The 23,605-nt window shown below is 38.1% G+C and overlaps 1 protein-coding gene across 11 annotated transcripts in view; it reads right to left on the bottom strand.

The window, feature by feature from the left end:
- The window catches only part of Clasp2 (cytoplasmic linker associated protein 2), a 167,683-nt gene that overhangs the window by 82,948 nt on the left and 61,130 nt on the right, over positions 1-23,605 (bottom strand). For 8 of the 11 annotated variants that reach the window (XM_035444029.1, XM_027415277.2, XM_035444030.1 and 5 more), the window contains 3 exons: positions 22,618-22,764; positions 5,247-5,326; positions 322-414 (listed from right to left, as the gene is read on the bottom strand). In XM_035444029.1, coding sequence (XP_035299920.1) covers positions 322-414; positions 5,247-5,326; positions 22,618-22,764 — 320 coding nt within the window. Of the gene's footprint in view, positions 1-321; positions 415-5,246; positions 5,327-22,617; positions 22,765-23,146; positions 23,329-23,605 lie in introns of those variants that run through there. The other 3 variants (XM_035444034.1, XM_035444035.1, XM_035444036.1) reach the window with 2 other exon arrangements.

Here is a 23,605-nt window from a genome sequence, read left to right as displayed (position 1 = left end):
CATCATTAAAACTGAGCCTGGTGGGTGACCCCTTTAATCCAAGCACTCAAGGCCAGGAGAGAGCTCTCAATCTCACATTCCCTGTCAGTTAGCAAACCACCCAAGGGGACAGGCTACCAGGCTTGTGAGACAGGCACTGACATGATCAGCAAAAATAGAAGAAAAACGCAGTCTAAAGCTGAAAATGCCTATCCATGTTTTTCACAGAGAAATGGTACCCAACGGATTCTAATTTACTATCACTATCCCCACAGCTGAATACATGTTCTCTTTGAGTTCTGAACAGGAATGCTGCTAAGAAGATAAAGAAGGAAAACTTACTGCATTGGCACGCTGGTCCCAGTCATGTTTGTCATCTGACAAAATTTCCCTGATCTTATTTAACGTTTCTTCAAGTTCTCGACTAGAATAGATCTTAAAGAAAAGAATTAAAATTTAAATAACAAATTTTAAGATTTAGAATTATAAAAACATTTCTTACATAAAATGAAGCACTGGTGTTTGAAATAGTCTTTTATATGTAAGATCATTTCACACTCTTGCCAGTACTCTCCGTGGAGACGTTACATACAATAGATGCCCCGAATGCTCTTCCTCAGTGCCCTCTTTGCTACTTATCCCCACGTAAACAGCCTCAATTTCTATAATGCTTCCAATGGAGACATGTCCAAACAAAAATGGAGCAATTTCTCAAAAACTTCATTAATATACCATTACAAAACATTGTCTAAAAGACATGCTTTAATTTAGTTTTGAGTAACTATTTAAAAAAATGACTAGTGCCAGAATACACTAAGGATATAACTTACCGTATGTGTCACTACAAAAGGGAAAACAATCCTCAATTAAACAGGCCCTTTTGGCAACATTTCATAATAAATAAAATAAATTTGTTATATATTAACATCATATTTATAAATAATATATATTACATTTAAATGTGTATATTATATTTATAATATATTAACAAATATACTATACTTATTATACATGCTACATTTAGTTTTCGTTCAAGGTGCTATCCTGGACTGTAGGGGAAGCTGTAGCCACGCCTACTTAGGGGCTGGCTACAGGTGTGCCTGACCATGCTTGTGAGGGCGTGGTCAGAGTAACATAGTGTGATTGTGTTTGCGCTTTCGGTTTCACTTTGCTTCTTGCTGTACAGACTGCTGCCATGCCGGCTGGCTAGGTCGCTCTGTAAGTAAGGCTTTTCCCTATTAAATACCCTTATATTTCTACCTGACTCCGTATTGGTAATTTCCCACAATACTGGACGACAATGCAAAGACCATCTCTAAATTATGAAAGAAGGGAAAAGTCAATTCAGAAATTCACTCCAGAAATTCCATAATTTTTTAAAGCCACCTCTCACTGGACTCCCCATGTTCCTCCTGGGAACAGAAAGAACACTAAGTTAAGAATCTGTTGTACAAATACTCTTTTGATTTCTGACTTCTCTAGCTGACCGAATAACAGTTTCCATATAAAGAACACTGGAAGATCTAGTGTTAGAGGAGATATTATGATTCTGATTTTAAACAGGTTGTATTTAAAATGAAATGCCAAATAAAACAGTGATGGTAAAGGAGTGCTTTCGATGCTCAGCAGAGGTCTGGCTTAAGGGCAAGATCAGGTATAATCAATACAAAGGTGCTAGGTAACTCCATGATGTTGAAGGAAGTCATGGAGCAACAAAATGAAGTAGGAAGATGGGGCCCAGAAGTAACCCTCAATAAACTATTTAATAGTCAGTTGGCCAAGTAAAGAAGGATCCGTCTGTAAAGGAAATGGAAGTGAAGCAGATAGGAGGGGACGTTACTGGGAAAACACGGTTTCATAATTTTTACAGCAAAACTGTGAATGTACACACACACACACACACACACACACACACACACACACACCCCTTAAGTTACACCACTTGGGCTTTGGACTGACAAAGCTCACCATAGATTACCTAACAAAACCCAGTACTAGGCATGAAAAACCTCTGTTCAAGTGACTCTCAAAACAATATAAGCTACTGCTGTTGCCCTTGGTTGCCTCTCAGAGGTTGCAGGAAAATGCTGTTGATGCAAACCCAGAACACTTAGGACACAGGATTTGGATAATTCAAACTGGATCTAATCTGAAAGCCTCCTTCCTGTGGCCTAGTTTCCACGGTGCCGGAAAGTACTATGGAAGCTGCCAAAGAAGGGAAGCAATGATCCTATACAGTTGTGGTGCCTGTGAATCAGAACACTGACTAGCACAGCAAATACCCACAGGTACAATAGTAGTAACTCAAGCCTTGGTGGTAATCAATGGTTGTCTAGTTGGACTTAAGGCCCACTTAACAGGAAGGAAAACATGCTTGCGGCTAGAAACCTAGCCAACTACTCCAGATTTTTGAGTTCATGGATCTTAGAAGAGAACTTACTACTGCCACTTTACTCCAAAGCTTATCCTTCTATCCAGATAGGTGTAGTTCTCACACCTCATCAAAGAAGCTTCTCTTTATAGCCTGGAGACCATTACAGAAAACACAACGGGGGAGGAGAGCTGGCTTATTAGTTAAGAGCGCTTGTTGTTCTTGTAGAGGCCCTGGGTTCAATACCCAGCACCCACACTATAGCTCAAAACCATCTGTAACTGCAGTCCCAGGGGATCCAATGTCCTCTTCTGACCTCTGCAGGCACCAGGCATGCATGTGCTGGACATACATACAAGCAGGTGAAACACTCATACATATAATAAAATTAACCTTGAAAGAGAGAGACCACAACAGGACACAATACTGAGATCAATGATTGATCCTGGGGGAGCCCAGCCCCAATGGATACATCTTCAATACAACTCCTGTACCTATAAGGCTCAGGGAATAAATATTTCAGAAGAGGGGTGGAAAGAATGTAAGAGCCAGAGAACCAGGAAGTCTGTTTTGAAAACAGCTGCTCAAACAATTACAGAGTCAATAGACATGGGAATGTACTAGGAGGAAAATCTTACTCCTAGACAATGAACTACAAGCAACCAATGACTGCTGAGAAAGGGAGAAGTAGCCTCTCCCAGAGCTGAGTCTCCACAACTGAGTATCCAATACAAAATAGTCAACAACAAACAGACTCAGTAGGCTGTATTTATATATTTGCACAACTCGATATATGTAACAATAATAATCAAAACGAGGCCATTAATTTGAGAGGGAGATACAGGGGGAGTATGGGAGGGGGCTAGAGGGAGGAAAGCAAAGGGAAGAAGTTTATTATATTTTATTCAAAAATATAGCATAAATAAATAAATAAATAAATAAATAAATAAATAAAGGAGTGTATCAAAATTTAAGGTGTTAGTAATAGCTAGCATGTGCTTACCATGCACTTACTGGCATTGCCATATTTAATCATCACAATATCCCTGATTACACACTTATAATTCTTAATTTAAAATGAAAACACATTTAAGATAAGTGCAGCTTATCTATAGGTAATAGTGGACTGTTGTCCAGACAGGACAAAAGGGAATGGCCAGAAGCAAGAACCTCATAGTGGTAGTAGTATGGAAGATGAGGGCAGTAAACATCACCAATTACTCACCACCCATTATGTTAGAGCTTTAATGAAAGGAAAATTCTACTTTAATAATAGCATGGGCATTGAAGAAACAGACTCTCTAGGGACAGTGATGGTGATGCAATATGTAGTTGGGAAGCCTGCTCTTCTTCCTGAGGCCAGGCTAATGCCTTCCTAAGGCCCATGGCTTCAAGGATACTGTAATGATCCATCCCACTCTGGCAGAGCACACTGAACAATGAACAAAGATCAAGACCAGTCAAGTTTCACAATTGTTCCTAGAACACTAACCATTTCTTTATATGGAAGGCCTACAAAACACAAACGGAGACGGAAGCATCTTAAAATAGAAACAGACTTCAAATACTCTCAAATCAGAAACATTTTAAAGCTTTCCTATAACTTCATAAGACCTTTAAGCAGCTTAAGGACAGTTTCTCCTTTGAGAGAGTTCAATAGCTTACACAGTATGAAGCAGTATGCAAATAAAGCACCTGGGCTTTTTCAAGACAGCCTTAGTTTGAAGAAGCACTTGGAGTGGCAGGAAGTGCAGGCAGAATGTGAAGAAATGAGCATTTTCACTTTTCTTTCTCTGACTCTCTCTCTTGGCAAGAAGAGTAAAAGAAGGGGTTATAAAACATTTTCTTATATGGAAGAAGCATTTCTACAGTGGAGGGCTCTTCAAAGTGGGTTACCCAATCATATCTTTCTTAGTAGTGGTATAACAATCCTTTACAGCGAATTTAGTGAAACAAAAGGACAACAGGCATGCCATTTCATACAAATTATATCCTAAAGAATCTCCTGTAAGAGCTGAATACAGTGGTACCTGCAATCCCAGTATGCTTGGGAGTTGGAGGCAGAAGGGTCAGGAATTAAAGACCAGATTGAACTACACAAAAACTTATTTTAAAAAATAAGCAAATAAACAAAAACATCTCACAAATAAATAATATCAAAAAATCGAAAATAAACTGAGTGTCAGCAACAGAAAGGACACACAAACTACTCATGCAATAAATAGCTGAAGGAACAGAATAATAAACTTTTGAGTTGTAAAAAGATACATCAAACAACACTGGGGTACAAGGTCATATAATTTGTAGGAATGCTATATACACTATAGTGTCTACTTGCTTATTAGATATGAAATGACTGTCTTACTTATGGATATATACATTTTTGACTCCTTTAGTTATTCCTAGGGGAAGGACTTTCAGATCTCTACTTGTTAGCCTCCCACACTCCCTGGGGTCAAAACTAATTATTTCAAAACTATGAACTTTATGTCTAACAGTGCAATGTAATATGATTAAGTAAAGGATTTCATTTTATTTAAGCTTTAACTAATTTGAAAATCTAATTATGACAATAATTAATGGCTTGATAATGTCTAATACATCATCCATACATTCATTTGGGGGAAAACTTTTTTAAACATTTAAAATTTCCCATTCTTATTGTGTATGATATATCTATGCGGGGAGGACAAGACAACTGTGGAGTTGGTCATGCCTGCCTCCCCCCCTCCCCCACCATGTGGGATGCAGCGTCAAACTCAGATTGTCAGGCTTGTACTGCTAAGTGCTTGACCCCTGAGCCATCTAGCTGTACCTGAAAATAACATTTTTTAAAGGGACAAAAGACAGGACATAAAGGGACACAGAAATCTTATGGGGACACTGAAAGCCTTACCTGAACAGAAGGAACATCTGTAAAAGCTTTTATAAAGTCATCCTCATCAACCGCTCCAGCCCCTCCTTCTTTAGAAGCACCTGTTGATGAAGAAGAAACTGATTTTCTAAGGGACATTTTTAGGTATCTTGGCAATAAGGACAATGTGAACTATCCCTTTGATATGGACAATAACATAATTCTCAAGGATATTCCAATGCATCTGAAAATGGTCCAAAATGGGGCAACTTTCAGAAAAGTTGTCCAGAAAAGTGAAGGCACATGGTAGTAGTTGATTATTTCTTGATACGACAGCATAAGTTTCCAACTACACAACCATTGGGTGCATTAGTAAGGACACAAATACAAGGGAAAGGCTAAACACAGTAGGTTTACTGTAGGTAGGCACAGTAGGTCAGGTATGGTGGTCAACGTTGTAATCCTTGCACTTGGAAGGCTAAGCAGGAAAATCGCAGCAAGCTCAATGCCAGCCTGGACTACAAAGAAAAAACTTGTCTCAAAAACCCCAAATCCATCATCAATTGGCAACTTTAAATGACATTAAATTTCAATAAATGACTGACAAAGAAATGTAAATAAGATGCTATGCTTAAGAACACATGTGAAAGCCGGGTGTTGGTGGCGCACGCCTTTAATCCCAGTACTTGGGAAGCAGAGACAGGCGGATCTCTGTGAGTTCAAGACCAGCCTGGTCTACAAGAACTGGTTCTAGGACAGGCTCCAAAGCCACAGAGAAACCCTGTCTCGAAAAATCAGAGGAAAAAAAAAAAGAACAGGTGAAAGAAGTAAGGATTTTGACATTAAACTTGATTATACAAACCTTCATTCATTGTACAGAAAATCAATATGGTTAGCTAATCAGCAGCAGCTATTTAAGAGCTAACTGTTAAGCTACTTATTATTTTGCAACTCCATCTATACCCTCCTCTGAGATACTCTCACTCGGGTAGACCACTAGTTATCTTTCTGTTGGTTTTAATGGCTTTCTGTTATGACCTGTCAATAGGTGATGTGAGTGAAAAAATGGAAACTGCAGGAATTAAGGACTTTTCGGGAGTATTTACAGAAGCATGTAAACATGTAAGCATGTAAACATGCTTGGGGGGGGTTGAAAGTTATTTACGGAAGCAAGAGCTACACTACTGAAGAAAACATCTCTCTCTCTTCCACATCAACCATTAACTGTGTAAAAATCCTCAGGAGTGGCATGTCATGAAGCCCTCCCCTCTCCATGACAGTGTTGAGAGACCCAATCTTGTGCATGTAGTCAAGGAAGTTGTGAGTTGAGAGTGTAACAAGCACATGATGCCTGGAGTGTGCATCCAAGTCCTTACACCTCTCTCCTCTCCTATTTCTTCAGCACTTACACTCTTTCCGCTCCTCTCCCACAGTGTTCCAGGGATGCTGGAAGGGTTGTGACATCGTGTCCCATTTGAGGCTAGGTACTCAGTCTTAGGACTCTGACCAATTTATGAGTTTCTAAAGTCCACACTGACCAATGAAGAAAATGTTCTCTGACTAGAGCCACCTACTCACAGCATTTAGGTAAGTTCTAGCTCTAGTGACTGTGACCTCCACACTGACATCCACAGCTCTGGGTAAAGTAGCTGCTTCATGCAATTACTTAAGTGCGCTCCAGACTTAGGTGCTCTCTTTTCACATTTTTTGTTGTTGTTTTTAAATTTACTTATTTTATGTGTGTGGGTGTTATGTCTGCATGTGTATGCCTATTAGAGGGTGCTAGATCCCCTCTGAGGTAGAATTTCAGGAAGCTGTGAGTCACTCAATGTAGGTGCCAGGAACCAAATTCAGGTCGTCTGCAATGGCAATACGCATTCTTAATCAGTGGGCCACCTCTACAGCCCTACTTTCAACTTCTTTTTTGTTTAAAGATTTATTTTTATTTTATGTGCACTGGTGTTTTGCCTGCATGTATGTCTGTGAAGGTGCCAGACCCCCTTGAACTGTAGTTACAGACAGTTGTGAGCTGCCATTTGGATACTGGGAATTGAACCCTGGTCTTCTGGAAGAGCATCCAGTGCTCTTAACCTTCGAGTCATCTCTCCAGCCTATTTTCATATTCTTTTTCTTTTCTTTTTTTTAAATTTATTTATTAGTTCTAGCTAGGGAACAAGCTTGTTTCACATGTAAGTTCCTTTCCCCTCACCCCCATATTTTCATATTCTTAATTCAACAAAATCCACTGTGTATGCCTAATTTGAAAATTCAAACTCTGAAGTGCTCCAAGAGCTGACGCATTTTGAGCACTGTGATGACTAATCTCTAGAGTCAGTCTAACTGCATTTAGAATCCAGTCAGGGACCTCTGGGTTTATCTACAAGATTATTTCCAGAAAGAAGAGGGAAACCAGACTTTCCTTTTTTCTTTTTGGTTTTCTAGACAGTGTTTTTCTATTTAACAGCTCTGGCTGTCCTTGAACTCACAGTGATCCTCCTGCTTCTGCCTCCCAAGTGCTGGGTTTAAAGGGGTGTGCCACCACGCCTTGGTGAAATCCAACTTTCAATGTGGATGGCACCATTCCATAGGCTGGGGTCTAAGACAGAATAAAAGGAGAAAGGGAGCTGGCTTAGCACCAGCACTCTTCACTCCTGTTTCTTGACTGCTGACAGTATAACTAGCTGCTTACCGTACAGCAACCAGGTCTTCTACACAAGGATAAGAAACATCCCTCAAATTCTAAATCAAACAAAAACTGTTCTGTCACTATGGGGTCCCTTGTCAGATACTTGGTCAGAGCAAAGAGAAAAGCCACTAATACATGCAGCACTCTGATGTCACAGTGAAGAGTTTCACACCATGCAAGGCTGCTTCAGAAACTAGCTTGTCTGAGATACATGAAAGTATCTCTAGATCAGGGCATATTCAAATGAAGTTTATATTTAGACTTTAGTCCTATTCCCAAAATATCTCATTATGTATATGCAAACACTCCAAAATTTAAAAGTGAAAATATTTTTCAAGTGCAAAACATGACTGGTTCCAAGCATTTTGGATAAAGAATACTTAATCTGTACTAAATGCTCTATAAAAATAGCATGACTTGAGTCTTAAGAGATTGCCCAGAGATTAAGAGCACTAGGCCCTTCCAGAGGATCTGGGTTCTGTTCCCAGCACCCACATGGCAGCTTATAAGCATTTGTAATTCCAGTTCCAGGGGATCCAATGTGCTCTTCTGACCTCTGTAAGCACCAGTCATGCAAGCAGTACACAGACATACATGAAGGCAAAACACCCATACTCATAAAATAATAAATAATAAACAAACTTAAAAATTAGGGAGAGAAAGGGAGAAGAGACTGACATGTGAAGCAAGCTTGTTTCTAATTTGAACTTATAAAATAAAATAAAAATTAAAATTAAAAAAAATTAAGTGATATGGGCCACTTCCTAACAGAGTATGGGTTACTACTGGCAGTTCTGATTTCTAAATCTAACTCAAATATTTAATTATTTGTTTAGTGCTAAGAATTCAATACTTAAAACACAAATGTATATCATAAGGGACAATTAACTTTTAAACTTTTCCAATTAAAAAGTTTAAACTTTGGGGCTAGATCCTAGCAAAGCAATCTACAGATTCAATGCAATCCCCATAAAAATCCCAGTACAGTTCTTCACAGAAATTGAAAGGACAATTTTCAGCTTCTTACGGAAACACACACAAAAAAAACAAAGATAGCAAAAACATTACTGAATAATAAAAGAACTGCTGGAGGCACTGTCATCCCCAATCTCAAACTGTACACAGAACTATAATAATAAAAACAGCATGGTATTGGCACAAAAACAGACAGGTTGATCAATGAACTCAAACTGAAGATCCAGACATTAGTCCTCACACCTATGGACACCAGGTTTATTGTTTTTAAAAAGCTAGAAATACACACTGGAAAAAAAGACAACATCTTCAACAAATGTTGCTGGTCAAACAGGATAGCTAAATGTGAAGAGCAAACAGATCCGTACTTATCACCCTGCACAAAACTGAGCTCCAAATGGATCAAAGACTTCAATATAAGATCAGATAGACTGAATATGATAGAAGAGAATGTGGGGAATTGTTTTAAACTCATTGGTTAGTGAAAAGATTCTCTGAACACTGATACCACAGGCAAAAAGAAAAACAACTAAATGACACCGTCAGTTGGACAAAGATTTTTACCAACTACATATCCAACAGGGCTAATATCTAAAATACATAAATAACTCAAAAACTGTACATCACGAACACAAATAACCCAATTTAAAAATGGGGTACAGATCCAAACAAAATTTTCAAAAGAGGAAACTCAAATGGCTAAGAAGCACTCAAAGAAATGTTCAATGTCCTTAGTCTTTCAGGAAAATACAAATCAAAATTACTTTGAGATTTCATCTTACACCAGCCAGAATGTCCAAGAACAACTAAACAAATGACAGCTCATGCTGGCAAGGATATGGGGGTCAGGGGAACATTCATCCATTGCTGGTGGGACTACAAAATTGTATAGCCACTATGGAAAACAGTATGGTGGTTCCTGGGGAAGCTGGGAATAGATTATCTCAGTCTATGCCACTTGTGGTGGACTGAATGAGATTGGCCCCCATAGGCTCATATATTTACATGTTTAGTCCCTAGCTGTCAGGGAAGAATTAGGAAGTATGGTCTTGTTGGAGTAGGTGTGGCCTTGTTGAAGGAGGTGTGTCACTAGGGGTGTGCTCTGAGATTTCAAAAGCCCACACCAGGCCCAGCTTGTATCTGTTTATCTCTCTGTCTCTCCCTCCCAGCGCCTTTACTGCCCTACCTACCCCCACCCCAGTCTGCTGCCTCTGAATTAGAATGCAGCTCTCAGCTACTTCTCCAGCACCATGTCTGCCTGCCTGTTGTCATGCTCCCTGCCATGATGATAACAGTCTAAACCTCTAAAACCTGGATAAACAAGCCCCCAATTAAATGCTTTCTTTTATAAGAGTTGCCTTGGTCATGGTGTCTCATTACAGCAATGATAACCCTAACGAAGATAGGACTTGGGCCAAAAGGACTCTACATCCTACTACAGAGACACTTGTTCAACCATGTTCATTGTTGCTCCATTCATAATAGCCAGAAAGTAGATCTGGTCTACTTGTTTGTCAATGGATGAATGGATAAAGAAAACATGGTACATTTACACAATGAAGTATTACTCAGATGTTTAAAAAAAAAAATCATGAAAATCACAGGTAAAGAGAGGAAGCTAGTTACCCGAGTAAGGTAACCCATGCCAAAAAGACAAATGTGTGGATGTTAGCTATTAAGTCTCCGATAAGCAAGCTACAATCCATATAACTGAAGGATAGTTATAGAGTAAGGGAGTAAGCTAAGAGGGAGGAAAGGATCTCCCCCGGAAGGGAAAACAGACTAGTTATAAGAGAGGGAAGGCTGAAACAAGGAGGTTCAAATTGGGAGTGAGAAGGAAGATGGGGAGAAAACCAGATACTACTGTTCTGCTAATGACATTTTGCTATCCTCATAGATCTGTTTTACTAAGCCTTCATCACAGAAGTTTCCTCTCCTACAGTATATGAGAATATATACAGAGAACCACAAGTAGACCATGTACAGAGAGTGAGAGACCTTAGAACACTCAGTCCTGAATGGGATATCATGGTATTATCAGATTTTCCAAAGCCTCTTAATACAGTTACTCTCAATATGCAGAAAGAATTGTTTTACATAAAGTAACTGCTGAACTTATTCCAGATGGTTCAGAATTAACTTGGTTATTTATTCAATTATCAGAAATAATCAGAAACAGAAATCATTAGTTGTGTGTAACACATATCAGATTCCATACAGGTCTACCTGGCCCTCTAGCACAAGGTAATGATGAAATTGATCAGCTATTGTTAGGAAATGTGCTAGATGCCTCAGAATTTCATAAGAAACACTATGTTAATAGCAAGAGTTTGAAGGAACCTTGGCAACAAGCCTAGAAAAATTATAAGAAAATGTCCTACTTGTTCTTCATATAACCAAACTCCATTACCTGCAGGAAATAACCCAAAAGGTACTCAAAGAAATGAAATTAGGCAAATGGATGTGTTTCATTTTGGGGAATTTGGAAAATAAAAGGAAGTGCACCCTACCATAGATACATATTCAGGATTTTAATGGGCAACTGCTTTGAGCTCTAAAAAGGCTGATTCTGTAATTATACATTTATTAGAAGTTATGGCTATCATGGGGATACGTATACAAATTAAGACTGACAATGTTCCAGCATATGCCTCTAGCAAAATGAAACATTTTTTTTCATATTACAATATAAAGCATATTACAGATATACCACACAATCCTACAGGACAAGCAGTTATAGAAAGATGTAATCTCACTTTAAAGGATATGCTTAATAAACAGAAAGTGGTAGTAATGACACCCCTCAGCCCCCGAGATAGATTACTGGTCATGGTTAGGGGGAAAAAAAACTGAACAAAGGAGGTTAAATTCAGGGATCTTTTCCTGAAAGAAAATGGGGTAGGGTATAGGAATGATAAGATAAAAGAGTAGATTACTGAATCTACTTTTAAACTAAAAAAAAGCAACTACTAGTCTTAAATATTTTACATTGGTATGGATTTTTACATACTGATACAAATTTAAGGTTATTTTGTTATACTGTATATATGTTTCTACTCTTGTTTAGGGTGTTGTACCTATGCACCTTATTTAACATGTCACGCACATTTCTAGTCCTTGAAAGTTATTATTACAAACTATTTAGGGAAATTAAGAAATACAGATTAGTAGTCATTTAGCAAATTTGTAGCCAGGTTAGAAAAGTTTTCAAGGTCAAACAGATATATTTTAGATAGACAGATGGTCTTCAAAGACTTCAGAGACCTACAGAACATACAGCATTTAAGATGTCTTAATAACGTAAGTCAATGAGACATGTCTGCTCCTGACAACATCAATTTACTTCGAAAAGAATGATGGGCATGAAAAATCTCTTTATGGAGTTTATTTTCATTGTGGCAAAGTTTGCCACTGGGAAACAAACAGCCTTTGCCTCAATAGCTGACAGTAGGCTGTCCAAATTGGACAAGCAGGACACAAAAGGTGACTACCAAACTTTGTCAAGACAAGGTAGGACAGTCCTTCAAAATTCTTGATTCACAAAAAAGTCTGTGAGATATTCTAGGCCTGTAGGCTGAAGATGGATGCCCCAAAGTTGCAGAGGAACCTTGAGTGACTGTCCAGGCAGCCAGATGTCTCTGTCATTTCTACAGTTTTGGAAGTAACCTTTCACCGAACTTCCTGTTTACTCAGGTAATATTATATCATTCTTGTGTCTTTGATGCAGCTAAAGACTAGATAATTATAGTTACAGTTTTCATTGTTACCAAATTCAGAAAAGAAACTCACAAAAGAAGTGCAAAATGTATAAGGCTGAGAGACATAAGAACTTAAGTTGTTTACCTAAGAAAATGTTTTGAGGTCTAAAAAGATAGTTTTAAGTTAGTAATATAAGTTAGGATAGAAAGTGAATTAGGCACAAAACTTTGAACTCACCAAGATAGGACAGCTAATGGCATATTTTATCTGAATTTGCCAAATGCAAACAGACTGGACGTTGTGAATGTATTTCTTACTTGATAATTGTCCTTATTGTACATAGTTTTACTTTGTTAAGTTTAAAACCTTTCCCACATTTTTTAGACAATATATTTATTCTTATTGTACATAGTATTACTGTAATAAAGTCAAGACCTTTCCTTTTTATTTAGACAAAAAGGGGGAAATGTTCTTTGTACTGTTTCTCCAAGACCGCCAGTAGAGGGTGGAGTTCATTTTAAGGCTGGCCAAAATAAACCATAGTTTTCTGGTGAACACAGATGAAAACACAAAGAGGAAGAAGGAGGGGCTTGAAACATTCCCAGGTTCTCCTTATATGGGAAACATGGAGAGTAGAGTCAGCAGATCATTCCTCTGTTGTTCTTTGGGTTTATCAGGTTTTTACCTCAATTTTTGACTCCAGAGTTTTTACTACTACTAGAACAATTAAGGTAAACATATTTATTAAAAAGTGGCTAGCTATAGAACCAATATAAACAAATCAATTTCTTTTGTAAGTATTGGCAGTGGTGGCAGGTTTACAACCTTAAAACATGCAAAGTTTAATAAAAACATACTTTGGAGCACCTAGGAATAAGCCAACCAAATCAATGTAAAGTAAAAACAATGGTGTGCTGCCTAGTTTTATGTCAACTTAAAACATGCTAGAGGTATCTGAGAGGAAGATGCCTCTACAAGACAGGGCTGAAGGCAAGTCTGTGGGTCATTTTCTTACTGATTGATGCAGGGGAGCTCAGCCTACTGCTGGAGATGCTATCCCTGGTTTGGTGGTTCTGGAAGGTAAAAGAAAGCAGCCTGAACAAGTCACGAGGAGCAAGCCAGAAAGCAGCACTCCTCCTTGCCCTCTCTATCAGCTCCTGTCTCCAGGTTCCTTCTCTCTGCTTGGGTTCCTGCTCTGACTTCCCCTCAGTGATGGAATAGTAAGCTGAAATAAATCCTTCTCTACCCAACTAGCTTTTGATCATGGAGTTTTATTACAACAATAGAAACTCTACCTAAGACAGAAGGTACTAGGCATTTGAAGCCCCCAAATAAACAAAATAAACTCTATGTTCATGACAAGACAAATGGTCACCATAAAGACATCCAGTCTCCCAAGGTACAGCACTAATAACCAGGCTCACAAAAGGGGATTTGTCAAACTGACTAAAAATTACTTAGATGAGCAATAGGTCAAGACCTGTTGCTGGGTGGGGGTGGCTCATGTCATTAATGCCAGCACTTGGGAGGTAGGTGGATCTTTGAGTTTGAGGCCAACCTGGCCTACAGAGCAAGATCCAGGACAAACCAGTTACACACAAACCAAGATCTGGGCAAACTTATTCCAGACCCACAACACTCATCATGAAGGAAAATCCAACTTAATGTTTATACATAGAGTGGAATAAAAAGAAAACAGAGTAAGAATGAAGCTTTTCTGATGGTAACAAAACAAGTGTCAGGACAGCCAGGGCTACATAGAGAAATCAGGTCTCAAAACAAAACAAAACAAAACAAAACAAAACAAAACAAAAAACAGAAAAAAAAAACTAATCACTATAAAAAAATGATTCAAACATCAAGGTGCCATTTCAATTTATTTAACTGGACAGGTATAAGTAAAATGGAGGGAGAGAGTCAAGATTGGCACACTTCCACTTTATACAAAATAAATTCCAAGTACATAAATATGGGAAAAAATACCATTATAGGAAACTAACACAATTTTAATAATCTTAGTGTTCTTACTTAAGTCTTTATTGAAGAAAGCAAAGTTAGAGTCAAAGGGAAAAGGGCAGATTTTCCAATATAACAATAAAACATGAGTTGAAGCCTGTTGCAAAATGCACAAAGAGACGAAAGACAAAATTTTTTAAAAAATTTAAATTTCAATAAATTCGTAAGATAAAACAGCATTTCTGAACATCATTAGAAGATAAACTCTTAGTGTGTAAGGTCAATGTTGTCTGCACACTGGTGTGTCTCAGATTACAAAGCATACTAAAATTCTATGGGGACTATTGAGTTGGTTTAATGTCCTCTTAAGGTACTTGTTGCAAGCCTGAGCTTGATTCTCAATTACTCATACTGTGGAGAGAATAAACTCCCACTCATCCACCCCCATGTACATGAGCACAAAATAAATAAAATAATAAATGTAAAAAGACTTTAAAAGTCTTTAGCAAATATTTGCTAGCTGCTGCCCAAAAATAAAGGCAGACAGAAAATGCAAACTAAAAGAAATCATTTTCACACATCAAAATAGCAAAAATTAACAAGGCTGTTATATATACAAAGCAGAGAAGGTAAAATAATATTATTTAGATACAACTTTGGATTAAGTAATCTTACTGAGTAGAATTTTCTACCAAATACAGACACAGAAATGTCATATTATGAGACCTGCATTCTCCCTAATGACACGACATTGCAAATAACTTAAATGACATGAAAAGGGAAACAGGTTTTTAAATCCTGACTACCACCTACAAGTGTCCCCCACAATTTCCTGTGCTAGATGCCTACTGTGTTCCCCAAATTCAGACTGATAGTGTTTCAAGGTAAACCTTCAGGAGACACTGGAAGACAGCCTTCTTGGATGAGACTGGTGGCTTCATAAAAGAGAAAGGGATCTGGACATTGCTGTTATGTGGTGTTAGGAGCAGGAGGACCTTCAGCATGTGCCACTACCAAGACAATACATTGTCCAGCATTTCTTTATATAGTAGAAAAAAATATATCTCTCCTCTATAAATTATCCAGTCTAAGGCATACTGACACACTAACTGAAAATAGACTAATAGAACTATCAAGACGTTAGAATGGAGGTAATAGTTTCTATTCTTGACATTGGAGAATACATTCTTCACTAGGAGGACAGAATCTAATTTTAGGACCTACAAAAACAAAAAGGGAACCAGGCGATGGTGGTGCATACCTTTAATTCCAGCACTCGGGAGCCAGAGGCTGGCGGATCTCTGTGAGTTCAAGGCCAGCCTGGTCTAGAAAGCTACCTGGAGAAACCTTGTCCTGAAAAAATAGATAGATAGATAGATAGATAGATAGATAGATAGATAGATAGATAGATAGATAGATAGATAGATAGATAGATAGATAGGGACTAATGCTATCTATGTAGAAGCAAAGAAACAACACACTGGTTATCTCTGATTAGTATTACTGAGGTAAAATACTACTCAAGTTTTGACAGATTACTTAAAATTATATGTATGTGGATGAGTATGTGCAAACATGTGTAAGTGCCCTCAGAGGCTACAGATATCTGGTATCCCCAGGGCTGGAGTTACTGGTGGTTGTAAACTGCCAGGAGTGAGTGCTGGGAACCAAACATGGTTTCTCTTTGAGAGCAGTGTATGCTCTTAACTGCTGAGCCATCTCTCCAGCCCTCAATTTTTTTCTAATTATATTGTTTATTTTAGCAATTAGCATGATATTTATATTTAAAACAAACTATGTCCCCTAATGCTTTTCACTGGCATGCAATATACAGAAACATTTTTGAAAACACAAATAACAAGTTAAAAAGGAAAAAAACTAATATGCCCATCATAGAAGTAACATTCAATGATTCAACTGCATTAGAATGTACACAACATAAATATAAGCCTGGGATTAAAACCATTATTGTAAACTTCTATACTTCTTATCAATCAACTATGAGGTTAAAAATTTCTCACACAAGCAATCTTTCTTAATGATAGGTCCATCTTTTCTAAGGCAATACTGGACAGATTTGTGTCTATGAGGCTTTACAATGTTCTAACAACTCATTTCCCATCCAAAAGAATACGTAAACTTATCATGGGAGGACTCAAATGATACCAGTAATTATCTTTGAGTCATGAGGTCATGAGCAGGCACTTGTACGTATCTTTTTAAGATTAAAACCTTAAATTGGGGTCTGGAGAGAACAGTTCTGTTGGTGGAGAGATTGCCTGACATGCACACAACCTAGCTAGGTTCCATCATCCTCAGCAGAGAAGAAACTGAGTGCAGTGGCACACACCTGTAATCCTACCACTCACTCAGTATTGAGGCAAAAGGATCAGAATTTCAAGGTCATTCTCAGATATATAACCAATTGAAGGCCAGCCTGGGATACAGGAGACCCTGTCAGAGAAATAGCCCTTGAACTGACTCTCTCTTTACAGTCCTTTCAGTACATACGACGGAGTGTAGCACATTCCACTTCAGATGAGGACAGTACCAATACCTGTAGAGTATTCGTCTTCAACTCACATATTCAAATTTCAACCAGACTGTTTTTGTCACATTTCCTACATATTCTGAATGCCTCAAAAAATAAGTCTTGCACAAAGAAATGTCTTGAACATTTTAAGTTGAAAAACCCATACATTCAGTGAGAAAATGGGCAACTTGATATTTACAAAAACTTCATTTTTATCTTAAAACCAAAGCTAAGACTTATGTTGTCTGGGCACTGCATGATGTACAGTCAAAGATCTTAAGTTCAAAAAGATTTAAGTTGGAATGGTGACTGGCTGATCTCTAAGTTTCAAATTTAGTAAAAGACTTCTTTTATTTGGGACAAAAAATTAAGAAGCATACATATGAACTTTTGTTTAGGAAATGCCCCAGAAATGGTACAGAAGGAAGTCTCTGATGGTGAACATGTCACAGGGTCTCACCTCATGCCTGCTATCAACTGCTTATTATGGGGAAAACACTCAACTCTGAGGGTTAGACCTTGGAGCTAAAATCTTCTGAGTCAAAGATCATTCCCCACCATCAAGGGGGTAACAGGGAAGGAAAATAAAACTAAAGTATATATACGGAAATGTTATTTGAGTTTTCTATTGGTTATTTCTTTTGTCAACAGGATCTCAGCCCAGTCTGGCTTGAAACTTGCTATGTAGCTTGAACTTCTGAGTGCCAGCGGTACAGAACAGAGTTCATCAAGTGTATATGATGTTCATGCATGTGAAGCAAGTACTCCACCAACTGAGCCACACCACAAGGAGACGGGGATCCACTGGTAAAACTCTGCATCACAGCCAGCAACAAATACTTGCAGATTAAATGTGTGTGATTCTTGCCGTGCTTATTTATTTAAAAGAAAGAGCAACTCTCTTCCTTGTATGCTGGGGAATGGGTATGATTAGCATCATCTGTAGAATGTGAGTGTTTAGCCAGGCATTGGTGGCGCACGCCTTTAATCCCAGTACTCCGGAGGCAGAGGCAGGCCGATCTCTGTGAGTTCAAGACCAGCCTGGTCTACAAGAGCTAGTTCCAGGACAGCCTCCAAAGCCACAGAGAAACCCTGTCTCGAAAAACAAAAACAAACAAACAAAAAAGAAAGTGAGCGTTTAGAAATTACTTTAAAAAATGAGTAAATAAATAAAATAAATCTCAGGCCAGATATAAATAAAGGAAGCTGAGAACTGAGCAGGCACTACTGACTATGAGATGCTGACTAATAACTAACGCTGACACTATTACTTACTTACTGAGAAGGCAGCTCCAGGCTGGCCTTGACCTGCTGTCTCACTCAGGGTGGACTTTTACCACGAAGTGATGAGGTTGTCTGGCTAAAGCAATTTCAAAGTAGTCTTGATATTAAAGGGAAACAACAGAAAGAGAACTCTTGGGGCTGGAGAGATGGCTCAGAGGTTAAGAGCACTGGCTGTTCTTCCAGAGGTCCTGAGTTCAATTCCCAGCAAACACATGGTGGCTCACAACCATCTGTAATGAGATCCAGTGCTCTCTTCTGGCCTGCAGGCATACATACAGGCAGAACACTGTGGATATAATAAGTAACTCTTAAAAAAGAAAGAAAAAGAAAGAAAGAAAGAAAGAAAGAAAGAAAGAAAGAAAGGAAGGAAGGAAGGAAGGAAAGAAGATACTTGGTTCACCTAAATGAGTGACAAAAAAGAAAAGGCAAAGAACTTTTGAAAACAGGATTTGTTCAGTAGTGTGCCGATGTGACAAATTACTAACCTCAAAAATCTAATACTAATTATAAACAATGAAATTACACCACTTCTTCCAATTCTTCTCTTATTTTAAAAAAACAAATAGTATCAAAACAGCTGGTACAGGAATAGAGCTACTATAACTCAGAAAACAAACTCTGAAGGCAATCTCAAAGCAAGGCATAGTAATGCATGCAAGAAGATCAGGCCCTCAAGGTCAGCCTTGGCTACATAACAAGTTGGTGGCTAGCCTGGCCTCCAGGCAACCATTAAAAAGAAACAACCCCAAACTAAAATATACCAAAGAAGGCCAAATTTCAACAGGAAAATATGGAAGTCTTTACATTTACAATGTAAAAGTCACAGGTTTTCGGACTGTCTGCTGGAGTCCCACTAGCTAAGCTCTAATCTGACACAGCTGCTGAGCATTGCTGAACTTTGGAGCCCAGAACCAGCAAACCCTACTCATTTATCAACATGGATGAGCGTGGCATCAACAGCAAGGTGACTTTTTACTTTGCTCCTTATTAGAAATTCTACCCTAGACAAGTTACTTAATTTCTCCAAACTACAATCTGTTCATCAGTAAAATTAAGATAACGAAGTATTAAAGCTCTTCAATGAAAAGAATATAAGCAATACTTCAGAAGAGGTGTGGGAGGGGAGAGAAAAGAGGGAGATCAAGAGAGCAAGAAGATATGCATCCTTCAAAAACTGCCTTATCCAGAACTAGATTTAGGATGCCTTTGGAGAACACTGCCAAATTTAAGAACCCTTAAAATCCCCTCATCTTCTCATAACGTGAGCTTCAGAAACTCATTCCAAAGAGTCAAACCAGTGGCACACACCTATAATCCTAGCTTTCAGGATGCTGAGGCAGGAGGATACAAAGTTCAAAGCCAGCCAGCCAGCTTGGGCTACAGAATGGGCTTAATGCTAAACTGAAGATGCCTGAGGTAAATGGAAAGACTATTGATAGTTACATTCATTCACAGTTTTTTTTTTTTTTTTTTTTTTTTTTTTGGTTTGGCAGAAGTCATTTAGTTCTATTGCCCTCAAAAACCAAAGGCATGGTGGAGATGCCTCAGTAATAGGACACTTGCATGGCATAAGGCCACTAAAAAGGGGGGGGGTGGAGGACAATAACTGGGGCTGGAGAGATGGGTCAGCAGTTAAGATAACTGACTGCTCTTCCAGAAGTCCTGGGTTCAATACCCAGCACCCACATGGCAGCTCACACCTGTCTGTAACAGTTCCAGGGGATCCAACACCCTCACACAGATGTACATGCAGTCAAAACACCAACACACACATTAACTAAATAAATGAATTAATTTTAAAAAGTAAAAAAAGAAGCTATCAGAATACAACAATAAAAAAACTTTGTCATAGGAGGACAACTGACATATGTTCAAAGATACACATGAAAGAATGACTGCATGGTTTATAACAGCAGAAAAAATGCAATCCAAATATCTAGACTGGAATAATTTTTAACTAATTTAAGACCATGATAAAACACGGTAAAATAACGGGTGGGAAAAAGGTATATAAGATGATACAATACAAACAGTGCCAACTTTGTCTTCTCAAGAAAACACTGGTATGTGTAGAAATAAGTAAAAAGAAGTCATTCCCTCACGAGAGCTAGTGCACACTGCTGCTCTTGACTGTCTACAGAGCTGGTCCTTTCATCACACGGTAGTTGACCACCAAAGGATACTATTAGGAGTTCTGTGAGGCAGGTCCGTCCAATACAAAGATGCTGCAGTAACTGTAAGAAAACTCCTGGTAGCTAATTTAAAAATCAATACGTCTGCCAACACTAGAACATCTTCATTAAGTTTTCAAAGAAAGACCAATAGCCAAGAATGGCATTAATTTCAGAAACACTATCAATATCCTCTGGCTAGTAGCTTGTTTCCTAGACAGAAAAACAGGCAGTGGAAGCCTGGCATGATGGATGGCATGTGCTTGTAAGTCCAGCACATGGAATTGGGATGTAGAGGTCAGCTTGGGCTACAAAGGGAAACACAATCTTAAAGAGCCCATGACCAAACAGGTGATCAAGTAGGCAGGGACCAACAAAAGAAACAAGAGGGAATCTGCAATTGCTGGAAAGGAAGAGGAGGAGAAAGAAGAGAAGACTCTAAGCAGGGGAAATGGCAAGGTCTCTAATTTTTATCAAAAGAGCCACTGTCTAGGATGATCCCTACCTAACATTTTCCTATTTGCAAAGACTACAAACTACCAACTGCAGACCAACAGAGATTAAGTTAGTCCTTCAAGAAAAACTTTCTCAAATTTTTTCAAGCGAATCATAGTTATGGTACTATCAGAGAACCATGTGATAAGTAAATTAGTATCTCAAATTTTATTCCAGAACTAACTTATAAACCAGACTAATTATAAACCACTAGTCAAGATTAATAAAAATGTTAAGCATTATGTCATATATTCCAAACACTAGTCTATTTTTAGTAAGGGTTTTGTGAAATTATCACAAGTTAGAGTTTTGTAATTAAAAATCAAGAAATTCATTCCCCTTGTAATGACTGAGCACAGCTATTTGCTACAGAAGAAACCAAAAAATAACGAAAGGGTCTCACTGGAGAGCACCATGTGCCAGTGCTGTAACTATCCCTGCAGAACACATTTCTTGATGGCAAAACAAAATGAAAATAGTTAAAATTCTTTCTTTATAATTGTATGATATATAAGAGTTAAAGAAAGTTAAAATGAGTTATGCATAGTGGCATACATCTTTAATTCCAGCAGAAGCAGAGACAGGTGATCTCTGGGAGTCTGAGGGTAGCCTGGTCTACACAGCCAGCCAGGGCAACACAGAGACACCCATTCATTAAAAAAAAAAAAAAAAAAACAGACCAAAAGATAAACACCCCCAATAGCATCCCTACATTCTGAATCACATGACTTGGTTTGGTTGTGCTGAAATGGAACCAACCTAGTAGACATGTAGTTTTTATTTTCCTTTCATTTTTTTGTTGTTAATCATGGTACCACAGACAAAAAGATAAAACACACACACAAAAAAAATTCTTCAAAACCTTGATTTCCATACCAGTTACTGTAAACAAGACATAACCAAGGCACACGTTTTGTGTGTTTAAGAGAGATTAGTGACCTCTAGCATTCAAATAGGTATTTGTTCTTACAGACTCATTCTATCAGACAGATCCAGCAGAAACTCACACCTAGGAGATATGGATCCTAATATGAAAAATATATTAGAAATATGCTAGAAACATTTCTAAAAAGTTCAAGGATATGCTGCATAATTGCATTAAAAAACCTGTTTTCTCCCATTTTATTTATTTATTATTATTGAATCCAGAAACCATTTTTTGAGGCAGTTTTACTTGACCGCCACCCAATTCCTATTGTGACAAATTATTCAGGACCCAGTATCTTCAACCATTTTAAATGTTCGAGTATTCAATTTACTATACCTAGACAATTGTGAAAATCCATTCTATATTTCTGGTTTTCAAAACACAGCTACACTACCCAAAAAGGGCCCAATCCTGAAATACCACTCCCTTTAAAAGACACATGCCAAAGCTACTTTGAATCTTTCCTTAAAAATAAGTACCTTTAAAAAAACACAAATTCATACATGTTCTTTCTGGAAGTAACAATTTGTAATATTCATTTCTAAAAGGCAACATACTTTGCATGTTGCAACACTCTCTCTAGACACCTGCATTTCTGCTGCAGTCACAAATGAACACACTGCTCTGAAGCACAGAGCATGGAGATGCATGAAGCATGCACACAGACCTGAAATGATTTGCATTACCTCCGACCTTAGGGCCACCTGCTGACCCAGGCTTCCTCCCACTGCTGACAGGATTCCCACATGTTTTAGGTGCAGGAACCTTGAAGGCTGAAGCAGCTGATGACGGCCTGTTTCCATCCACTGACTCCTCATCATCAAAGCTTTTATCTGCACAAAGCATAAGGAAAACAGACACTTAAGGAAGCTAAGCTTTTTCCATTTTCCATTAAGACGCAAAAATAAAATAGAGCTACAAATAAAAACTATTATTTAGGTAGGATACAAAATAAAAAATAAAGATCCTTTGAATAAACATTTATATATTAGTTAACACTTTACAAAATAACCCCTGTGATTTAAAACAAAAATACCATATTGTCACATTTCCTACACATACAAGTCAAAACATTAAAGCAAACATATCAACTTTAGAGTGGCCAAAGCATCTCTCTTTTTCGATGCTCATATAAGCATTTTCTGCCAGCCCCTCCCATAGTCAATCTTCAAGCACGCCCTGCCTTATTCCTATGCCCAGATTTCTGCAACTTACAATCACAGATCCGTTTGCAAATCAGCCGCCTCATTCCTCCGAATTTCCCTCACCCTAGAATATCTCCTAATAGTTCACATGGCCAAATACAGTCAATTTGATACTAATCAAAGATTCTATCAAAAATAGATAGAAACAACCACAGAACCACCACTGAGGTTTGTGCCGGCATTTTTCTTTCTCTTCCCTGCCCTAGGTGCTGCAACAGCCAATCAGCTGCAAGGTGACATCATCTTATGGCAGCTACTGCTAGATGGAAGGTAAAAATTCTCCACGCATCTAAAAAATCCTCTATGTACTTATAATGTATTCTTTATCAAAAATATAAAAGCATTTCATACCAAAGGCTTATAAATCTAGATTTGATTTCTCTTAATACGCATGAAAATCATACATTTGTATGGATTAGGACATTAGGTTTTAGGTAAGAATCACTGTGCTGTATGCTACTGCATCGGG

This window comes from Cricetulus griseus, chromosome 4 (assembly GCF_003668045.3).
Source record: "Cricetulus griseus strain 17A/GY chromosome 4, alternate assembly CriGri-PICRH-1.0, whole genome shotgun sequence".
In the NCBI taxonomy this organism is placed as follows: domain Eukaryota; kingdom Metazoa; phylum Chordata; class Mammalia; order Rodentia; family Cricetidae; genus Cricetulus; species Cricetulus griseus.
Note: the sequence above shows the minus strand (reverse complement) of the source record. Positions and strands in the feature narration are given on the sequence as shown.